The 21,273-nt window shown below is 36.7% G+C and overlaps 1 protein-coding gene across 1 annotated transcript in view; it reads left to right on the top strand.

Moving 5' to 3' along the window:
- MED16 (mediator complex subunit 16) overlaps nucleotides 1-21,273 on the top strand; it is a 92,144-nt gene that overhangs the window by 65,662 nt on the left and 5,209 nt on the right. Inside the window, exons 13-14 of the mRNA XM_089100884.1 lie at nucleotides 12,361-12,470; nucleotides 17,031-17,182. Coding sequence (XP_088957010.1) covers nucleotides 12,361-12,470; nucleotides 17,031-17,182 — 262 coding nt within the window. The remainder of the gene's footprint in view (nucleotides 1-12,360; nucleotides 12,471-17,030; nucleotides 17,183-21,273) is intronic.

Raw genomic sequence — 21,273 nt, 5'->3', positions numbered from 1 at the left:
ATATTCATGAGGAGTAGCTGTGGCTGCCATATTTAATTTAAAGTATACTTAATTAATGAAGAATCAAGATTTTGTAAACGTAATTAAATGCAAGTAGTCATTCGATTGGCCAGTGAGTCTTCAGTGCATTGAGTGGATTAAAAGAATACCAAACAAAAGCAAAGTTCATAGTTAATGTAATAACAAAGATAGTTACAATATGCCTATGTCATGGAGGCGTATGTGCTTTTGGATACTTAATGTTTACTCGCTGTTTTATCCAGTGGTGTTCTCTCCATTTTTGTGGTACATCATTTTCCCTATGTTTATTGATTTTTACCATCAGTGCATTGAGTGGATTAAAAGAATACCAAATCAAAAGCAAAGTTCATAGTTAGTGTAATAACAAAGATAGTTACAATATGCCTATGTCATGGAGGCATTTGTGCTTTTGGATACTTATTGTTTACTCGCTGTTCTATCCAGTGGTATTCTTTCCATTTTTGTGGTACATCATTTTCCCTATGTTTATTGAAGGAGACAGTATTGACGCTCAAGTGTTTTATAGCATTGCCTGGAAAGTGTACCTAGGCTGTTCCTGTGGATTTGTCTTGCTTTCTTTTTTAACAGGATTTCTGCGCGGCTTTCCTTTCCGAATATCGAGCGAAAGCGAGGAGTTTAAGAGCGATCCTAAGTTTAATAATTTGGATTTTTACCATCAGTCGCATAATGAAGTATTATTGGACGGGAGTGATACCATTTGTGTTATACCATTGAGAGAAGAATCGCCGTCTGTTATTTATGAGAGAGTTGACATTCAACCAGACTTAGACCTTTTAAGGCAGACGTTTAACCAGGCGCTAGTGAGTGATAGCCTTGACAACAGCTCCACTGCCCCGTTGTATAAGCAGCGAGATTCAATTTTACTCTACTCAATGCCGGATCGTTTTAAAGTTTCTCGGAAGTCATCCTTCGATAATCATTACACGAAACCTCATTTGAAAGTATCCCAGTCTAAATCATGCAGTCATGATAACGAAACACCAAGGTATGCCACAATTAAAAGACTTTCAGTATCATCATTTGCTAGTCCCATCTTCCGTAATACTCTCAATGAGTTTGAAGAGACGAACAATACTGAAACTAGGATTACCCGTGAAGCTCCACCCCCTCCAATGAAAAGAGTAAATCCTGTTGAAAATACAAGTACTCCTATGAAAGCTGAAGAAGATGAAGAACCGTCACCTCTGATGAGAACTAAAAAGGCATCTCCCTATGCCTCTTTCAGGATATCATCGCTAGCAAATACTGTGCAAAATACTTTCCGCAGGTCAATTAAAGATGATAATCAAGGCGCAACTCTTCTTGCACCAGAATTTGTGTATCGATCATTGTCGGAAACTACTTCAAATATCGTTCTTGGTTATGAAAACCCGAACATTAGGAATTGTTATTCCGACCGTAATTTGTCGTGTGATTTTTCAATACTTGAACAAGATTCAAGTATGCAAAGTGAAAAATTGTCTTCAACAAAGCTATAAAGTTTAAATTCCTAGTGAACGTGCCTTTTTCATATTTGCTAACTATTGTTTTTGCGTGGGTATTAGACTTCCAAGAAATTTTGTGTGGAACTTAATGAACAACATAAAATCATGACTAATTCAGATTGCAGATAGACTATTGCAGTATTTATCAGGCGACATTTTCGGAAGGAAAATATTTGACATGAATCACTGCTATTATATAATTGAAGAGGTGTCACCGATCCTGAGGGTGAGAATTGATGCTTTTCTCGTGAACCACTATAATCCATTCTAACATATCAGACCGAATATTGAAATAAAGTGTATAATTCAAGTGAAGGATATTAATTCCACAAATTTTGTTGCCGTTCGAAATTTCTGTAGAATTCCACAAGACGTTTATATGACTAGCAGCAGAGCCTATCGAACGACGTGCTTAAAAAGAACAAATACACCTCAGCGCATGCTCTTGTGAGGTTTGGAAAAAATATTTTTCTCCTTTCCCGTAATACCAAATTCAAAGTCTCTTTACCCCCACCCTCTATGAATAACTATTCCTTAAGGTTTCAGCTCAATCCCAAAGCCGGAAGACAAAGCAAAGTAGACTTACCGATTCTGGCTTCAGGCTTCTGATACCTGTTGGGTGACATCGAGCGATTGCTTCAGAGATGGAGATTATTGATTGGATGGTAATTACGATAGTCACTTAACAATTTGTATAGAAAGAAACTCCCTAAACCTTAAACTAAAAAGAAAAATTTGAAATATCGTTCTCTTTGACTTTACGAATTCTTCTCATAAACTCAATGTTATGTCATGGAAAACCAAATAGTTATTTTCAGTTGACATCTTTATATCTTGTCAAGGAGGCAGGGAGTTCCTTAGTCAAATCTTGTTTTGGAAGATTACCTCCTCGCTCTTCCCATATGTTAAAGGAATCATAAGGATATAATATTCCACTTTACACTTAAAATTTTAAACTCCCAATTTGTCTCTATAAATCTAAAGAATTCATGGAAAGACGGACATTGTCCGACACCCCCTTTCTCACAAAGGAAGGAACAGTGGATCTTAAAGTAAAGACACTTCCCTGGGAAACCTTCTTTCTGACAGTCTGTATCAAACAGAAGTTCGTTTTGTCTTATGCTTTTACTTTGCATGTTCGCTTACCTGTCACGTCTCCAGATTTGTTCAGTTAAAATCTTTTACATATGTTAAAGATTCTTATTGTTCAATTAAAACGGTTACGGTTACTTTTAAATCAAAAAGGGTGATTTATCATTTTAATCAAGGGGAGAAATTTTTCGGATATTAAAGCAGCAATCTTAGGTTATTTAATATTTTCCGTTGTTTAAGCCTTAGGCCTAACCCCTGCTTGAAATAAAATTGAGGATACATTCTTTTTTTGTTTTAAAATATGATAAACTTGTAGGTGTATTATAAGTCGTTAAGCTAATAACTTTAAAATTACGAGTTTGGTGTGTACGTTGTATTCTACTAATTTTTCATCGAAGCTCAAGCAGTACTTTAGCAATGAAACTGGGGAATTGAGGGGTGAAAGCCCTCTCCTCCCTAAGGTCTAAGTATATGATACCTGTATTTCGTCTTAACATAAATTAAAGAGAAAGGTATTGTATCAGGCACTCATGCAAGGACAGACTTTTAAGGTTGTATCCCCTTATGAATTTTCTACAATTTTTTTTTCCACCCTACCTTCCGTTATTTGCTTAATTTTTGTAGAAATTGTATTTATTCTAAATTAGTCCTTCCTTTGGGAATGGTCCCCCTTTAATTAAATGCTTGGGCACCTATATATCGGGCATGTTTCATAGTTACACAAGTTAACGAAACTAGGTTGACTTTCACGTTTCTGTTTGACATGGTATTCGCTAAATAAAACAACTTTCACAAATTTCGTTTGATAATACTCACCGTAACAATTTTCCAGATACTGGTTTTTCTACCCTCCACTATGGAATTTCAGTCTATTAGAAACGTGGAGTCGAGCTTATCCTCCCCCACCCCCTACAACAATTCCACCCCGGAACCTTCTCCCCAAATGTAGAATGGAGCAGTCAAAGGGAAACTAAGACAAATAAAAAGAAGAAGAAAAATGTGTAATTGTACATCAGCTATTATGAAGGAGGGGCGGTGATATTTTGCTATTTTGAACAGCATTCAATGTGTATTTTTGTTCTCAATACCCAAATCGTTTATATCTCCATGAGCCTTCAAATAAATGAGAGGTAGGAATTAATCTCAAATCTCCCTTTAGACTAAGCTTGAATATCTAACTTCAATAATTGTTTTTCATATATCATAAAATTATAAGCAAGTGTGCTTATCAGCTATTATTAAGGGGAGGTAGTGGATCATTTTGCGGGGGGGCAGATGTCTTTAAGAGTGCATTTTAATAACAAATTATCCTTACTCTCATTGGCCCTTCAGATACATGCAATTAGTTCTAGGGAAGGGTTGGGGAGGTAGAAATTGATATCTAATCACTCAATTTTTGCAATTATTTCTAGTCCACGCCTTTATTATGAAAGTAAAGAGTAACATTAAATCCTGAAACAAACAGTATTTACTCCGTAAAGGAGGTAATCTTCCCCCTCCTCAGCCCCCCCCCCATGTGGCCGTAAAACCTTCGGAGGATACTCGTTCGAACAGTAACTGAGATTTCCTGTGCCCTTTTCAAAACTTAAAAGGAATTGGAGAGTGACCAGCACCTGAGCTTGAACCATTTTAGATATCTGGTCCTTTTATAATCCCGTTATAGATCTGATCAACATTTCGAGGGGCCCATTTTGATTGTTAAATTGCCCTTCCCTCAATGCTATCTCCCAAAGTTATATTTCAGGAATGATAAGTCTCGCTTCTTGATATAATTAAATTAAAAAACAAGTTTTTTTCAACTGAAAGTAAGGAGCAACATTAAAACCATGGGAGGGCAGAGGGGGGGCCCCCCCCCTCTTGCTGAATGGTGCTGCCTTATATTTTATATTTTTGTTTTGAGATTTCTATTATGCAGCATTGGAAGTTCCGTTTAGACCAGGTAAGCCCCCCCTGAAATTCAGCTTTTGGGCACCCCATGATTTAAACCTAAAACGAACAGAAATTGCTACGCGTATGAGGGGGGGGGTCTCCCCCTCGTCAATACCTCGCTCTTTACGCTAAAGTTCAAATTTGTCCCGATTCTTTAAGAATGACTCCTGAATCACAAAGGCCGATTAATTACAATAAATAGCTCTTTTAAAAGTACTAAAAACAACTTTAGCGTAAAGAGCGTGGTTTTGACGAGAGGCGACCTCCCCCCCCCCCCTATACGTAATAATTTTTGTTCGTTTTAAGTTTTAGTGTTGCTCCTTACTTTCAGTCGAAAAAGCTTGTTTTATATTTAACTTCTGATCATGTTTTAAATAATGCTGGGAAATCCGGCTCCTCCTCCATGGAAAATTCTCTTCTAAATTCCCCCCGAAAACGTCTGTATACTTCCCAATAACTAATACTATAGGTAAAGAATGGGCAAAGTTTATAACTTGCAGCCCTTCCCCTTGAGACTGTGGGGGTTTAAGTCATCGTCAAAGGCATAGTTATTAGATTTTTTGACTATGCTGAACAAAATGACTATCTCAAGATTTTGATCGGGTGACTTTGGGGAATATTGAGCATGGGAGGGGGGCTAACTGCCCATCAATATGTTTGTCACTTAAAAAGGGCACTAGAACATTTTATTTTTAATCAAATGATCCCTCTCGATCTCCTACGATCCCTGGTTCGATGTGATCACCCCTGGAAAAAAAACAAATAAACACGTATCCGTGATCTTTCTTCTGGCAAAAAATGCAAAATTTCAGATTTTTGTACGTAGGAGTTTGAAACCTCTACTGTAGGATTATCTGGTATACTGAAGCTGATGGATTGATTTTCATTAAGTCGCTTGATGTTTTGGGATGTGTTTTCCCTCTTTTTCAAAAATTGTGCAAATTTTCTCAGGATCGTAATTGGTTGGTTAACATTCAATTTGATGAATTTTATATATTTTGAATAAGCATCAAAATCTGATTCTTTTGATGTATCTATTGTTATCAAGACTCTGTTTCTTAGACTTTTGGTTACTATTGAGCTGCATCGCTCCTTACTTACAGTTCATTGCCACGAACTGTTTGATCATATCAGTCCAGTTTGATAACCGTTATAATTGCATTCATTTTTAATCGGATTCATAAGCTGGGTCAAACCTTTTTTGTGTTCAAGTAATAATTGAATAAAAACATGAGGTGTTGAAGAGGGGATGCCTCCTCTTCAATACCTCGCTCTTTTTGGTACTTAAAAAAAACTTCTTATTGTACTAATTAAACGAATTTTGTGTTTCAGGAGTCGTTCTTAAAGAACTGGGACGAAATTCAAACTTTAGCGTAAAGAGCGAGTTGTTGAGGAGGGGGGAACCCCCTTCATATGCGTAATAATTTCTGTTTGTCTTAAATTTTAATGTTGCTCCTTATTTTCATTTGAAAAAAGTGTTTTGTATTTAATTTCTTATCGTTTTTTTAAATTATTCCTGGAAATCTGGCTCCACTTCCACGGAAAAAAATCCCTCGTGGAAAAAATTCCACGGAGAGATATCCTCTAGACAATTCAATCTTAGTAAAAATTTACTCCGGACAATAACCCTTAACATTTCCACGCGTAAAATTGAGTCAGAAAAGGGAAAGCAAGATATATAAAAGGAATTTTGTATAGGAATTCTGGAAAGTTCCCCCCAGTGTGAAATTTTCCCTGAAAAATTTCACCCCCTGGAAACTTCCCGCCCAATGGAGAATTCCCCCCGGGGAAAAACCCCCAGCAGAAAATTTGGTCCCTCTTCCCTCCCACCCAAAAAACGTATGCATACTTCCCAATGACAAATACTATGTGTAAACAATGGGCAAATTTTATAACTTATAGACCTTTCCCCTGGGGCTGTGGGGGGTCTGATATCTCCACAGGCATAGTTAGTGAGCCTCTCACATATGCCGAACAAAATGGCTATCTCAAAATTTTGGTCGGACGATTTGCGGAAAAAAGCGGTGTGGGAGGGGCCCTAGCTGCCTTCCAATATTTTTGCTCGCTTAAAAAGGGCACTAGAACTTTTAATTTCCGTTCGAATGGGCCCTCCGATATTTTAGGTCCATTGGTTCGATACGGTCACCCCTGGAAAAAAAAAACAAAAAAACACGAATCCGTGATCTTTCTTCTGGCAAAAAAAAAATATACGAAATTCCACATTTTTTCAGATAGGAGCTTGAAACCTTTATAGTGGGTTCTCTGATACGCTGAAGCTGATTGTGTGACTTTCAGTAAGATTCTTTTGCTTTCATGAGGTGTTTCTCCACTTTTTCGAAAATCAGGCAAATTTTCTCAGTCTCGTAGCCTTTGATGGGTAACAACTTCATGAAATTTATATATTTGGAATCAGCCGATTCTTTTGATATATCTATTGATATCAAAATTCCGTTTTTTATAGTTTCGGTTGCTATTGAGCCGCGCCTCTCCCTACTTACAGTTCGTTCCCACGAACTGTGTTTAAAAAAACGTTTATTGTTGCAAGCTATGTAGCTTGTATTGCTGTAGGTTACATTGTATGTAAGCTACGATACACCAGATAAGCTTTACGTCAGCTTTATTCTTTTGTGTCGTTTGAAGATGAGACGACTAGCAGTTTCTCAGATTATGAAACTGTCTAGTAGTTCCTAGGAGTCGGGTCTCTAGAAAAACAAACATTAGCCATCTCATGTTATTATGCCTACATCAGACCAAAATTTGTAAACATATTGGTGTTCCCATTCTTTATTTTTATCGTTTCATTTCGTAAACAGAAATAATAAAATATCGGACGAAATTGCTGTTTAACCTTATTACTTCCAGATGCAGAAGAAGATTAAAATGCGTAAAACAACCTGACAAAATTTTATTGAATTGTTGTGATAACAAACAAGTTAAAATTTTTCATCAGAAAAGAATGGAAGGATAGGATTGTTTCCCCCAGGCGTTTGAAAAATGTGAGGTACTTCTTTCAGAAAATACGGCGTTATCGGTCCCCAGTGGAGGGTGATCATGCCTCCACGAGGACAAGACTTTGGGTTGCATGATAGGCAGAGTTTTTATCTACTCGAGATGTTGCTAAAACTGCTTTAATTAACAAATAAACGCTATAAAATACTAATATTTATTTGTGGTGCTGTCTTATTCTTCTCAGTTGTCAAGTTCTGGCGTAAGTTGCAGAGGATTTGAGCCATATTCAACTTGCACCGGGCTGCCATAGTTGATTTGAAGGTTATTGCTAAACTCTTCCGGCTCGCCGTCTATGATTGGATGGTGAAGGTTACTAGAACTCTCCAGCGGCGATCCTCTAACCACTTAGTGTCATTGTTGGTTCCAAAGCTGGACTGTCCACAAGATCTGTCTTTTGCCTCCTCTTCTCTTGCAAGTCATCCGAAAGTCTTCTCTTCCGGATGAGGCTGCGAGTATATTTTTAGAAATCTTTAAAAATGCCCTTAACCAGGCGTGCCCTAGCCGTTGTATTACAAACCGAAAACTTAAACAACCTACTAAACCTTGGATTAAATCAAGTATACTCAAGCCTATAAATGTAAAGAAATAAGCTGTATCGGAAATACTTATCAAATTCGACTGAAGAAAATAAGAAAACTTTCAAGAATTATAAAAATACGTTAACAGAATTAATACGAACATCGAAGCAGAGTTATTACAGGCAAGCATTCCTGGAGGCGGAAGGGTCGCAAATAAAGACATGGAAATTAATTAATAATTGTCTGAATCGGACGAAACAAAATGAAATCCCCGAAGAAATGACAGCAACAGATGGGGCAGCTGTGAAAGGGGGAAAAGAAGTGATTACACTACTTAACCGCAACTTTGCTACTATCGGTGAAATGACTTCAGCACCAACAAATGTATTGCAGTCGGCTGTACGTCCTGATTTCAAGAAGTATTTACCTCCATCCAATGACCTATCAATATTTCTTTCTCCTTTGTCGGCTTTAGAATTATTGGTAATTTCCAGGCTTTTGAAAAACAGAAAATCAGAAGGACCGGATGGGTCTAGTACAAATTTACTGAAGACGATTATCCCAGAAACTGTGGAGTGCTTAGCTCATGTTATTAACCTTTGTTTTAAGTGCGGAAATTTCCCTGGTTGCTTTAAAGCCGCTAGAATAGTTGCATTACATAAGGGAGGTGATTCAAAAGATCCAGATAATTATCGTCCAATTTCGATTTTATTTGCTTTTTCTAAACTTATTGAACGTTGTTTATATAATCGACTCGTTTCGTTTCTAGGGAAGATTAATTTCTTTCTTAAGTCACAGTTTCGTTTCTGGAGAAACCATTCTACCCAATATGTGGTTTTAGTTCCTGCTCATTTTATTTTTGACGTTTTAGATAAGGGTGATATTCCAGCATCTGTATTTTTTTACATCAAAAAAGCGTTCTACACGTTTTTTCATCGTATTTTGGAACATAAAACTGCATCATTATTGGATAAGAGGACCAGCCTGCTCTTAAATTATGTCGTACTTACAATAGCGGATGCAATTTGTTACCGATTGTGACTCCACATCAAGAACGGTGCAGCAGTCGAACAACGTCGGAGCTCGTCAAGGATCTGTACTTGGCCCCTTGTTTTTCTTGATTTATATCAATGACTTGAGTGAGTCGTTAAAGGATCTCGGACTTGCAGTGTTGTTTGCTGATGATATGGAGTGTAGTGTGGCTGGACTCAATTATCTGATACTTCGGCAAAATATATGTTGGTCAATTGATAGAATTCTGTTGTGGTTTAAGTCTAGTCGTCTGATAGCAAATTCTGAGAAGACAAAATTTATTATTTGCTGTCGGACTTGTCTCAGTCAGTTGTGGCTTCAAACAACGTGTGTATTGAGCGTGTTAGCATTGTACGTTACTTAGGAATTATCATTGATGAAAACCTGTCATTCAAGCACCATATTATCTATCTTCAGTTGAAATTAAGCAGAAATGTTGGGATGATGCGTCACCTAAAGTTTATTTTACCTTATAATGCATTGAGGTCAGTTGATTTCAGCTTTGTACATTCTTACCTTAATTATTGCCCACTTGTTTATCCGAATACATTTAGGAGCCACTTACTGTCCCTCCAAAGACAATAGAATTAAGTACTGCGAGTACTGAAAGAATATGTTCCATTTCTTGTTTCGTTACCTGTTATATTGAATATCCTTCCAGTTAACCAATTTGTAATGTTTCAGTCAGTTCTTTTTGTTGTTCTGTATAGAAAGAAGGCATTGCCTGCGTATTTTTATGAGTCTGAGCTGTTACATGTATTGGATAAGGTGGATTCATGTCGACAGTCCAGGAGGTGGTGGATGGTCCGTCAGCCACTAACTAAATCCGAGAGATACTTTGAACCATGAAGTCCTAGGTATAGACATTTTACCGATTCCACGACCACCAAAGTAGCCCCTTATTGGCTTGCAGGTCGCGGTCACGGCCAGTTTTTACCTGGGAGAGAAAGGAAGGCAGAAACAGGCCAAAATACAACTTTAACGCACTAAAACACTACATACCAAAAATACAATCTTAAAGTAATAAAACACTAAATCATGGTTGCAGCGGCAGCTGCAACCTAGTAAAGAGCGAACCACAGCCCATAGTAACCAAAAGTTTAAAAACGTGTTTTGAAAAAAACTGCCAAGTGAAAAAAAAATTATCATCAGAAACTGACTCAGGAATGGTAACTATTATTTCGGTTCGCATTAAAAATAGAAGTTTATTGCAAAAAGAAATTTATGCTGATTTCGAAAAGAAGCCTGAAATCCATTGAAAATGGCGTCATATCAAAATGAAAAGTGTACCATTGGAATCAACATGGTTGAAAACCTCACACTGGGAAATTACAGTCCCCCTCCTTGAACAGCAAGGAAAATCACTTTTGTTGCATCGGTATCTCTGATCTGTCTCCCTTTTTTTCTTTTTTTTCAGCAGGCCTAGTGGGCTAATTGAACATTGTAGAGATGCTTAATTTCTCATTCAAAAGATATTTCTCATATCTACGACTTTTTATAAAATCCGCCATCTGCGAGTGTCATATGGCACTAAAATGACACTTTTTGTTTAATTTCTAAAGGGGTGGTGACTAGCGGGCTATCAAAACATCATAGGCAGATGTTTAATAGCTCACATAAAAGCCATTTCTCATATCTACGTTTTCCTTATAAAATCCACCATCTGCAAGTGCCAAATGGCACTATTGATGCCATGTCTCAAGTGGAATAGTTGTGGCTAGTGGGCATACAGAACTACTTAGAGACATGTTTAATGGCTCGTTTGAAAACTATTGCTCATATCTACGTCCTTTTTGTCAGTTCTACTATTCGTAGGTGCCATATAACACTAAAACAACACTTTTGGTGCCACTTCTTAAGTGGAAAAGCTTGGAAGTATAAAACGGTACCATTTTAATAGTTATGGTCCGAAACCCTTAACTGAAGATTTACAAGAACCTCTCCCGTATACTCCCCCTCCCAGCCCCCTTAGTAAGTCTCATTAGTCCGTTGGGAGAATTCACTCTGGATATGGGAGGATCTTTCCATGAAGGAAGTTTTCATGGGGAAGGGACATTGCTATGAAGGGGCGCCGGATTTCCCATCATTATTAAAGAAAAAGATCAGAAATTAAATAAAAAAACAAGTTTTTCAACTGAAAGTAAGGAGCAACGTCAAAACTTAAAACGAACAGAAAATTTTACGTATATGATTGGGTTCACCCCCTAGTCAATACCTCGCTCTTTAAGGCAAAGATTGTTTTTAGCACTTTCATAAAATCTTTTTATTCTAATTAACGGCCTTTGTGATTGAGGGGTCATTTTTAAAGAATTGGGACAGAATTCGGACTTTAGCTTAAAGATCAAGGTATTAACTAGTGGCGAACTCCCTAATACACGTGTTAAAAATATATGAATATAGAAGTTCGTTACGTAAGTTAACTCGTAAGTTACCTATACTTATTACTAATACAAAGTTTGTAAATAAAATTAAACAAGTTTCGAGAAAGCCATTTAACCAAATAAAAGTAAAATTAATATGCATTTTTTTTAATTATTCGTGTACGGTGAGCCAAAATCAAAACCTGCGTTAATTCAAAAATGTTCAAAAATTAAATAAAAAAAAACGATCGGAAATTAAATAAAAAACATTTTTTTCAACAGAAAGTAAGGAGCAACATTAAAACTTAAAACAAACAGATATTATTACGTAAATGAGGGGGATAGCCCTCTCCTCAATATCTCAATACCTCAATCGATGCGTGTCTATTTTTTTTTCTTCTTTTCTAAGGATGACCTATCGAACCAGTGATTTTAGAATATCGGGAGAGGGCTAATATTTGATAGGAAATCAAAAGTTCTAGATCCCTTTTTAAGTGACCAAAAATATTGGAGGGCAGCTAGGATATTGGCTCTCAGCCATGAACGAGAGTTGGCCCATGGGTCCTGTGTTATCTTTAAAATCAAAATGTTTTTACAATGCTGTCCGTAATTTCTTATGTGTTACTTATTATGTCTCGTGTGCAAGTTTTGTTCTTAAGTATTTCTTTCCCCCTATTCCACCTCAGAGCACAATTCCTTAGTTCATTATGTAATTCATGATGAACCTGAATACCCAGGGGTTTCCCCTTCTTATCGCTTTTTTATCGATAATTTATTAACAAAACGATAATCTTTGATAACAACTTTTCGATATATGTTGTAAAATGTTTTTCGCATAAATGATTTTTTTTCTGATTTTTCTTCTCTTTCTGATTATGTTTTTTTTTTTTTCAGATGAATGCTGTCAGTTACAAAGTCAGCATCTGGTTACTGGAATTCCAATATTAAACCCAGCCATAGGAATAGCTTCACCTTTACTATACCAGAGTTCACTCCCATTAGAGGTAATCTGACTGCCTTTTTTATGCTCTTCGTTTTTCTCAGTGAGGTGAACAAATTCAAATCCAGGTACTGACAGCCGTGAAAACTAGTTATTGTTTGTTTGTCTTAACGCTAAAAACGTTGAATGCACAAAACATGGAAAATAGAAATAAATTCGTCCGTAATTCGCAACACCAAGCGTCGAAATGCCTTGAAACAACAAAAGGGTGTTCGTTTTTTAATGGGTCCTCTTTTTTCTTCAGTTTTTGCTTAGACCTAATGCATGTACTTAAGAGGATCAATTTAAACCATTTACTAGCAGGAATGCAATTGAACAAAATGGTTTCCACAAAACTAAACTAGTAAAACTACTACTAGCTACTCATGGCATCACCCAAGTTGCCTGAGGTAAACACGGCACTGCATGCCTAAACCCCAGTCTAGTCAATGCTTCGCCCTATACCCCTTCCCATGAAATTCAAATTCCCTTTAAATCTTGTATTATTACGTTTTCCCATCGCATTCGGGGCTTACATAGTTTCCATTTGGTACCAAATAGATAATCATCAAGCGCCATCTTTGGCTATCATTCATGAAAGTGACCTAGCCATCTTGATCTTTCTTTCATTAGAGCCCTAGAAATGTCCTTAGGAAATTCTTCTGAAGACATATAACATATGTTTAATTAATTGTTTAATCTAACATAAAATCAAACCCCCGGAAAAATCAACCTAATGAAATGTCACCTAAGCGCAATTAAACCTACCATAGCTCAAGCCAGAAAAACTGAACTGTTACGTGCATTGTAACTGAATGCTATGTTACAGTAAGTAATTTTCGAATAGTTTTGAAAAATGATACAAGGATCAGTTTCTGACAGACACAAAAGGATCCTTTTGGCAAGTTCTTGCACTCCTTTTTTCAAACCACAAGCAAAAGTGCCTTAATATGTTTAGGCTGACAAAGCCATTTATTTCAGTCTGCCTCTCTATTGCCACTACTCATAGCAGTTATTCTTGTTAGATGCCTGGTGTTTTCCTGTGCGTGTATTGCGATGATTTTCTATATTTTTCTGATATCTCGTCAAATTATTCCCTTAAATTCCCTTTGGGGACAGAAACAAACTTATATTTAGGTTTGTTTGCTGTTAATGCTTCTTAAATCTTCCAGCAAGGAGTTTTTTTTAGATATCTTCAAACTAGCTATGACATTCAAAGTTTCATTTTTAATATCTTTCTAAGCCAAAAAAAATACGATAAATACGTTATCTTAGAAAACTCTAAAAATTAGAGGTATCTCAAGAACTAAACGAGGGATGGTTGAAAAGGTCAATTCTAGTTCATTTTATAAAATCAATTGAATAAATGATTAATGAATGGTACTTTATTTACAAACGAACTTTCACAACATTAAATTGCCGAAATTGTCGTTTTTTTGTAAGGTACATTATAAAAACATTTAGCATTGTTGGACACGAGGCTGGTTCTTAATAATTATACCGAGATGCCCTTTTGACAACCTGCATGCACATAGAGTGTTTTGGTGTAGTTAAAATTTCCACTCAATATTCGCTGTAATTTTTACCTTAATACTCTTCATATTAGTTGTAGTACTAGCTGTAGCAGTATGTATATATTGCCTTTTGGTCAGCTGAATATTCCCCTCACCATGCCCTAAAATTTTTAACTTAATACTCTAAGCCATTCCTAAGCTATTGCTGATGTACCCTTTTGACAACCTATATGTGCATAGTGGTTTTTGATTTAGTTCAGTTTCCCCTAAACATTCCCTGAAAGTTTTGCCTTAATGCACTAACCCGTAGTAGCAGTCACATAGTAGTAGTAGAAATAGTTGTAGCGTGAACATATTTCCTTTTCGTCAATTGATCATCTCCCTTTCATTCCCTGAAAGTTCCAACTTAATACCCTAAGCCAATCATAAGAGATGCCCTTTTGACAGCTTGTCATGGTGTTTTTTAAATTAGTTCAACATTCCCTGAAAGTTTCACCTAAATTCTTTTGGCCTTTTTGGGCACCAAGGGTAAAACATGCTCCCCTTTCCTGACAAGAAGTACTATTAATGTTGCTCGGACAGCATTGTAAAAACATTTTGATTTTACTATTAATGTCCTTTTTTCACTGCTAGTTGGGCACTCGAATATCATATAGAGGTGCTTAAAGGCTCATTTTAGAGGAAGTTTCTACATCTATGAGCTTTTGTAAGTGTCAAAACATTGTATTAGAAATAAAAGTCGCTCTTTGACAAAAAAACTGCCTCTTCATATACAAGATGTTGAATGACATCATAATCGCAGGTTACAACCATAAACGATGTTATAGTAAAACTATATAATGATGTCAGTTGCAATCACGACAGCTACCAACATAAGAGGATGACATGTCAAGTCGCCTTAACAGTTAAAATTGGTTATCATAGGCAGGTAATAGCGCCTGTCTAAGTAAAGAGTGATGTGAGCACACAGTAGGCTATTATTTTTTCCAAGGCCCTTCGTAAAGACGGAATTGTCGTAGAAACTTCGGCAGTAGTTCATTCGATTGAAAATTGAAAGTTCTAGTGTCCTTTTTAAGATTCAAAAGTGGTTGGAGGGTAACCATCTCCCTCCCAACCCATGAATCCCCAAACACATCCAATCAAAATTTTGAGATAGCTTTTTTACTGAGCATAGATTAAAAGGTCCCGTAACTATTTCTTTGGGGATGAACCCCCCCCCCCCTCGTAGCTCTCAGGGTAAGGGCTGTAAGTCATGCAACTCACCCACTCAGAAATGACTGAGTTTACTAATTTGGAACTCTCAGGAAATGATGAGAGGTATGATCAATTGACCAAAAAGGGAGTATTTGCATGCTGCTACTACTACTACTACTACAACTACTGCTTCTGTAACGAGCACTACGAAAGCTGAAGGTATTGAAGTGAAAATTGAGGAAATGTTAAGGGGAAAGCTGAACTAAATCAAAACATATTATATGCATACAGATTGTCAAAAGGGTATATCAGCAATATTTTAAGAACGGCTTGCCACATCAAGCTGAAACTTCCAGGACATAATGAGGGAGATGTTCAACTGAACCAAAGGCAACTGTAAGCTACTGATATTATTGTTTGTAAACTACTTTACTACTGTTATTAATACTTCTGCTACTGTTCCTACTGCTACCAGTACTGTTATGATACTAGTGCTATTAAAGCAAAGTGTATAAGGGTGAAAATTTGAGAGAATATTGAGGAAAAATTTGTACTAAATCAAAAAACACTATGTGCATTCAGATTGTCAAAAAAGCGTATTTCAGGAATAGATTAGAATATTAAGTTGGAACTTTCAGGGAGTGCTTCAAGGGGAAGATCATTTGACCAAAAGGTAATATGTGCACACTGCTACTAATGGTAGGCCTACTACGACTACTACTGCTACTACTGATATTGCAATACTACTAACGGTAAGAGTAAAAAGATGAAAATTTCAGGAAGTTTTGAGGGGAAAGCTGAACTAAATTAAAATACACTATGAACATACAGATTATCGAAAGGGCATATCGGCAATATCATAGCAACGGGTAATTATATTAAGTTGAAACTTCCAAGGCTCTGTGGGGGGGGGGGGTGTTAATCTGACCAAAAGGCATTGTGGTAATACTACTTCTCTATTAGTACTACTGCTACTGTGACTCCTATTACAACTATGACTAAAGGTTTGAAGGTGAAATTTTCAGGGAATATTGAGGGGGCAAGATGAAATGATTAATAACACGCCGTCTGGATGCAGGTTATCAAAAGGCCTATCAGCCTTTTGAGTTGTTATGACTAAGGGTTTGAAGGTGAAATTTTCAGGGAATATTGAGGGGGCAAGATGAAATGATTAATAACACGCCGTCTGGATGCAGGTTATCAAAAGGCCAAAAGGTCTATTGTTATTTCTAAAATTAGTTGATTTAGGTGATTAAAACTTTCAGGAACATATTCAGAGCCTATGATATGGCCCTCTTCTGAAGTGTGTCCCACTATCCCCTCCCCCTCCAAAGGGCAATGACCGTTAAAGAACTTTTAGAAGGTTTCTGTTATAAAAGTACGACTTCCAGAAATAGGTCCAAGCACAAAGGAGGCCCAAAAGAAATGGTTTTTGTTTAGCCTCACAACTTCGATAAATCATGACTTATGAGGATTTACAGAAATAGGAAAGAATTTCTTTTATGCAATTTTCTAAGCCTTAGAAATAGAGAAGGAGTAGAAATGGGAACTTGAAAGGATGAGAGCATGATTCAGGCTCTGAATTCGTTTCTGAAATTATCATGCTCCTAAAACAACTATTTTCCTAAACAGCCAAAGGCCGTGTGTAAAATTTCCCCAGAATCTCATTTACTGAAATTGTTTAGTTCTTATTTGAAATTTGTTTTGAATTTAATATTTTCGTTCGTTATTTTGGGGAAGCCATGTCAGAACCAGCAATGTGTACATGATTACTTTAGAGAATTTTTGTGGTCAAAAAAGTTTTCTGATTTTTTTTTCGCATTGAAGAAAATTTTTTAGTGCTTAAATATTTCTAAACGATTTTCTTAATTTTTTAGATTTGTTTTGGAGATTCTCCTTCATATTATCAACCATTTTCTAAGGAGAGTATTTCAGAGAATGTAAATTGGCTTGAACCTCCTCAGTGTGTTGATATTGTAAGACAAATTTATTTGGGCAAATCTCAGCCAGCAGCGAAGCAATGTTCTAGGTGAGCCAAATGATTTCTTTGTAGCCTTTTTGTGCATGTAGAAGTTTGATGATCGTATTAGTAATTAGATCTCGCCAACTCACACCCCCTTTGCAAGCTTTCTGATTAGAAGAGTCAGTATAGCTGTGCTTGTCTTGCTAGTGTAATTGAGAGGGAAAATGGCTCCAAGTATGAAATTCAGAGTTGTGGATGGTGCTTCGTTGTCTTTCTTAACACCCAGTCATAACATATTTTCATTTAGTTTTTCCTGTCCCGTTGAAATATGTGTACATATAAATCGACTTTTTTTTGTTTGTATATCAAAATATGCTTTATTTTTCTTCGAATATGTAAAAATTAGATACTATTCATGAAACCTATGGCGATATGAAGGTAGAATATGAAATGATTGAAGAACTAGCTACGCTTCTTCACTCTAGAATTATTAAAACTAAGGATGAGGGCTGGGAGGAACACATGGACAATAGAATAGTTTGCAAATGGGTTAGCAGAGGGATCTAAGCATGATCAAAAGTTTTGCATTAGAGGAAACACCGATGAGTGTAGAGAACCGCTATGAGTGTAGTGATTGTGAGACAATAATAATACACACTGATCAGGCAAGATTGTGGCTAATGGTTTGGGATGCAAGGCCGGATTTACAGCTTTGGCGCTCCTAGGCCCAAGCGTTTTTGCCGCTCCGTTTTTGCGAAATTTTTGGGGAAATCCCCAAGAATTCATGGATAGTGAAAGCACTGAGAAGATTACAACTGATGAGCCAAAAGTAATGAAAGAGAGAGGTGGTACCGAACTTTCAGCTGCCATTCTTGGGAGACATCTGACTGTTTATAAGTGGCCATGGAATTCCTGTGCTGTTTTAAAATCACTTTCTGAGAATAGGCAGCGCAGCGGTGGAGTGAACCTGGCACTTTGACGATAAATTAAATAAAAAAATAATCTTTTCACGAATCACGAAGGCCGTTTAATTAAGATAAATAGCTCTTTTAAAAGTACTAAACACAACTTTAGCGTAAAGAGCGAGGTATTGATGACAGGGTGACCCCCTCATATACGTAATAATTTATGTTCGTTTTAAGTTTTGATGTTGCTCCTTATTTTCAGCTGCCGAAAAACTTGTTTTACTGAATTTCTGATCGTTTTTAAAAGAATGCTGGGAAATCCGGCTCCCCATCCATGGAACATTCCCTTTCCTCATGAAAAACTCCTCTGTGGAAAGATCCTCCCAGTAACCCCTTTCCCCTCCTTTCCGACCCCTTCCCTACCAGAAAAATGCCCCCTGAAAACGTCTGTATACTTCACAATAACCAATACTATGTGTAAACAACGGGCAAAGCTCATAACTTGCAGCCCTTCCTCCGGGGACTTCTGGGAGGTTAAGTCATCCTCAAAGACATAGTTATTAGGTTTTTTTACTATGCTGAACAAAATGGCTATCTCAAAATTTTGATGAGGTGACTTTGGGGAAAAACTTTGGGGACTTTGGGGAGGGGGGCTAGCTGCACTCCAATATTTTTGGTCACTTAAAAAGAGCACTAGAACTTTTAATTTCCGATGAAATGAGCCCTCTCCCGATATTCTACGATCATTGATCCGATATGATGACCCCTGGAAGAAAAAAACAATAAACACGCATCCGTGATGTTTCTGCTGGCAAAAAATGCAAAATTTCACATGTTTGTACATAGGAGTTTGAAACCTCTACTGTAGGATTTTCTGGTATGCTGCAGCTGATGCAGTAATTTTCAAAAACATCCCTTGATGTTTTGGGGGTGTTTCCCCTCTTTTCAAAAATTGGACAAGTTTTCTCGGGCTCGTAACTTTTGATGGATACCATTAAATTCGATGAATTTTGTAAATTTTGAACAAGAGTCAAAATTCGATTCTTTTGGTGTTTCTATTGTTATCGAGACTCTGTTTCGCAGAGTTTCGGTTACTATTGAGCTGCATCGCTCGTTATCTCGAACTGTGTGACCACATCAGTCCAGTTTTTATTAAGAAAAAAATCACTCAGTGATATTAATTGCGCCCCCTGAAATGGTACGGTTCTAGGCCCGGGCCTAATGGGCCCATTGGTAAAACCAGGCCTGTTGGGATATAATCCTTTTTAGGTACTCAAAGGAGACCCAGTGACCATGTGGTTTAAGGTGAACCATTCTAATTAATACATAGTTTTTTGGACCTTGAAGCAGCCATTAATCAATTGAATGTATCTGAAGAAAACGGTCGATAATGAGAGTGTCTTTTATAATGACTTCAACTTCCACCACTAAAACTAGATCCGCAGTGGGACTAAAAATAAGAGAGGGTTAGACTTCTTTGATTAGACTTTATTTTGCGAAGAGTTTGTCAACTTTGACATATATATAGGAACCAGAAAATCATTTAGTCCTAAACTGTTATTTCGGTACGTGTGCGCATACTTCGTGCTTTGTCAGTGCTATTGGGGCATTTGCTTTTGAACATTTTGCTGTTATAGCTGCTGTAGGTATCTAATCTGTATCATCACTAAATTATGTGAGGGCAATTTGGCAGCACTTGAAAGTGAATTCGAATAACTTGCGAGGTACTCTGGCTTCTCAGTAATGGGGTTTTTCTTGTAGAAGTCTCTGATTCGGCTACAGATAAATACTAGCAGGTCAGAGTTGACACTATCGGACTTTATATTCCGTCATAGCTGATATATATATATATATATATATATATATATATATATATATATATATATATATATATATATATATATATATATATATATATATATATAGGGACTTAATATATAATATATAATTAATATATTAATATATATTATATATAATTAATATATATATATATATATATTTAGGGACAATCCCTGATATTGTCTTCATTGTGTAATGGCAATAGGGGCAAAGATAAACTTTCATAAATATCAGTTAAAAAACAAATTTGTCAAACTGCGTAAGGATTCAATCTACGTAATTTGAATTTCCTAATGAAATATAAAGACACTTTTGCTGCTTAGCTCTAGTTTGCCTCGTAAAACTGTTGGTGGAGAATTATCAAAAGGGTTTTGTCATTGTCCAACCGCTTTACCGATGTCTCCTTTCACGTTGATGAGAATATTTTCTTAAGACTCTCAGGCTGGACCTCTTAATAAAGCCTTTGCTCAATTTTGAAACCTTGATATTGAGGATAAAGAGGTCTAATTTCTTTGTCGCACAGATACTATGCTTGACGAGTTAAGTATTCCTTGTGCGAAATCCCCTGCGCTCCGTGGAGCTACTTGAGGCCGATAAGAGAGTGAACATCCTTCTTCCACCTCGTTTAAAATGCTCCGCTTTTATGACTTCCCAAAAAATACCCATGGATGTTGGGATAGTTTTCATATATTTTATATTCACCTAATCTCGGATATCTCGTTTCGCCTTATCACCTGCATACTATTTATGATCTTCTACAGAGACAGTCTTGGTGCTCTCCAATGAGAATAAGAATCTAACAAGAGTATAAACCCATGTTTATCCCCGTGAATAAAAAGAACTCAAAGCCATCTAGTGTTATATAATAAAATTCTGGAGTTAGCGTCTTTGGAAATTCGCTGAGTACCAGTAGTAAAGCTGCTGCTTATGGGGCTTTTGTTGTGTGTACTTTTTACGTTTTTGATACTCCTGGGTTAGTCTTTGCTATGTGTGGCGCTAGTATTGATGTATTCTCCTGATTTCTGACGTAATACCTTCAATTAAGTATTTTTTTTCCAAGACCACGCTGCCTTTCTATGATGAAAGAATAAACTTTCAAATGGGGATAAGTCCATTTGTGGTCATGAGCAGGCATACTTAAAAGTCTGGATATTTCGACTACGTATAGAGTGATCGTCATCAGCAGACGATCGAATATTTCTGCGGATAACCATCGCTGTATATATGGTCGAAATATCCAGACTTTTGTATCTGTTTTCAACGTCTAATAAATGGACTTTTCCCCATTTGAACGTTTATTTTTCCTTCCCCTGAATGTTTTTTTTCATTCTTACCTTACTTCTAAGCCATGACTACAAAAATGTTGCAAGGCAATCGCTGAACACTGTACAGTGTTTGTAGATTCTTCCACAA

The sequence above is a fragment of the Artemia sp. Qi Xiang Cuo genome, chromosome 15 (genome assembly GCF_049724085.1).
Source record: "Artemia sp. Qi Xiang Cuo chromosome 15, ASM4972408v1, whole genome shotgun sequence".
Classification (NCBI taxonomy): domain Eukaryota; kingdom Metazoa; phylum Arthropoda; class Branchiopoda; order Anostraca; family Artemiidae; genus Artemia; species Artemia sp. Qi Xiang Cuo.
Note: the sequence above shows the minus strand (reverse complement) of the source record. Positions and strands in the feature narration are given on the sequence as shown.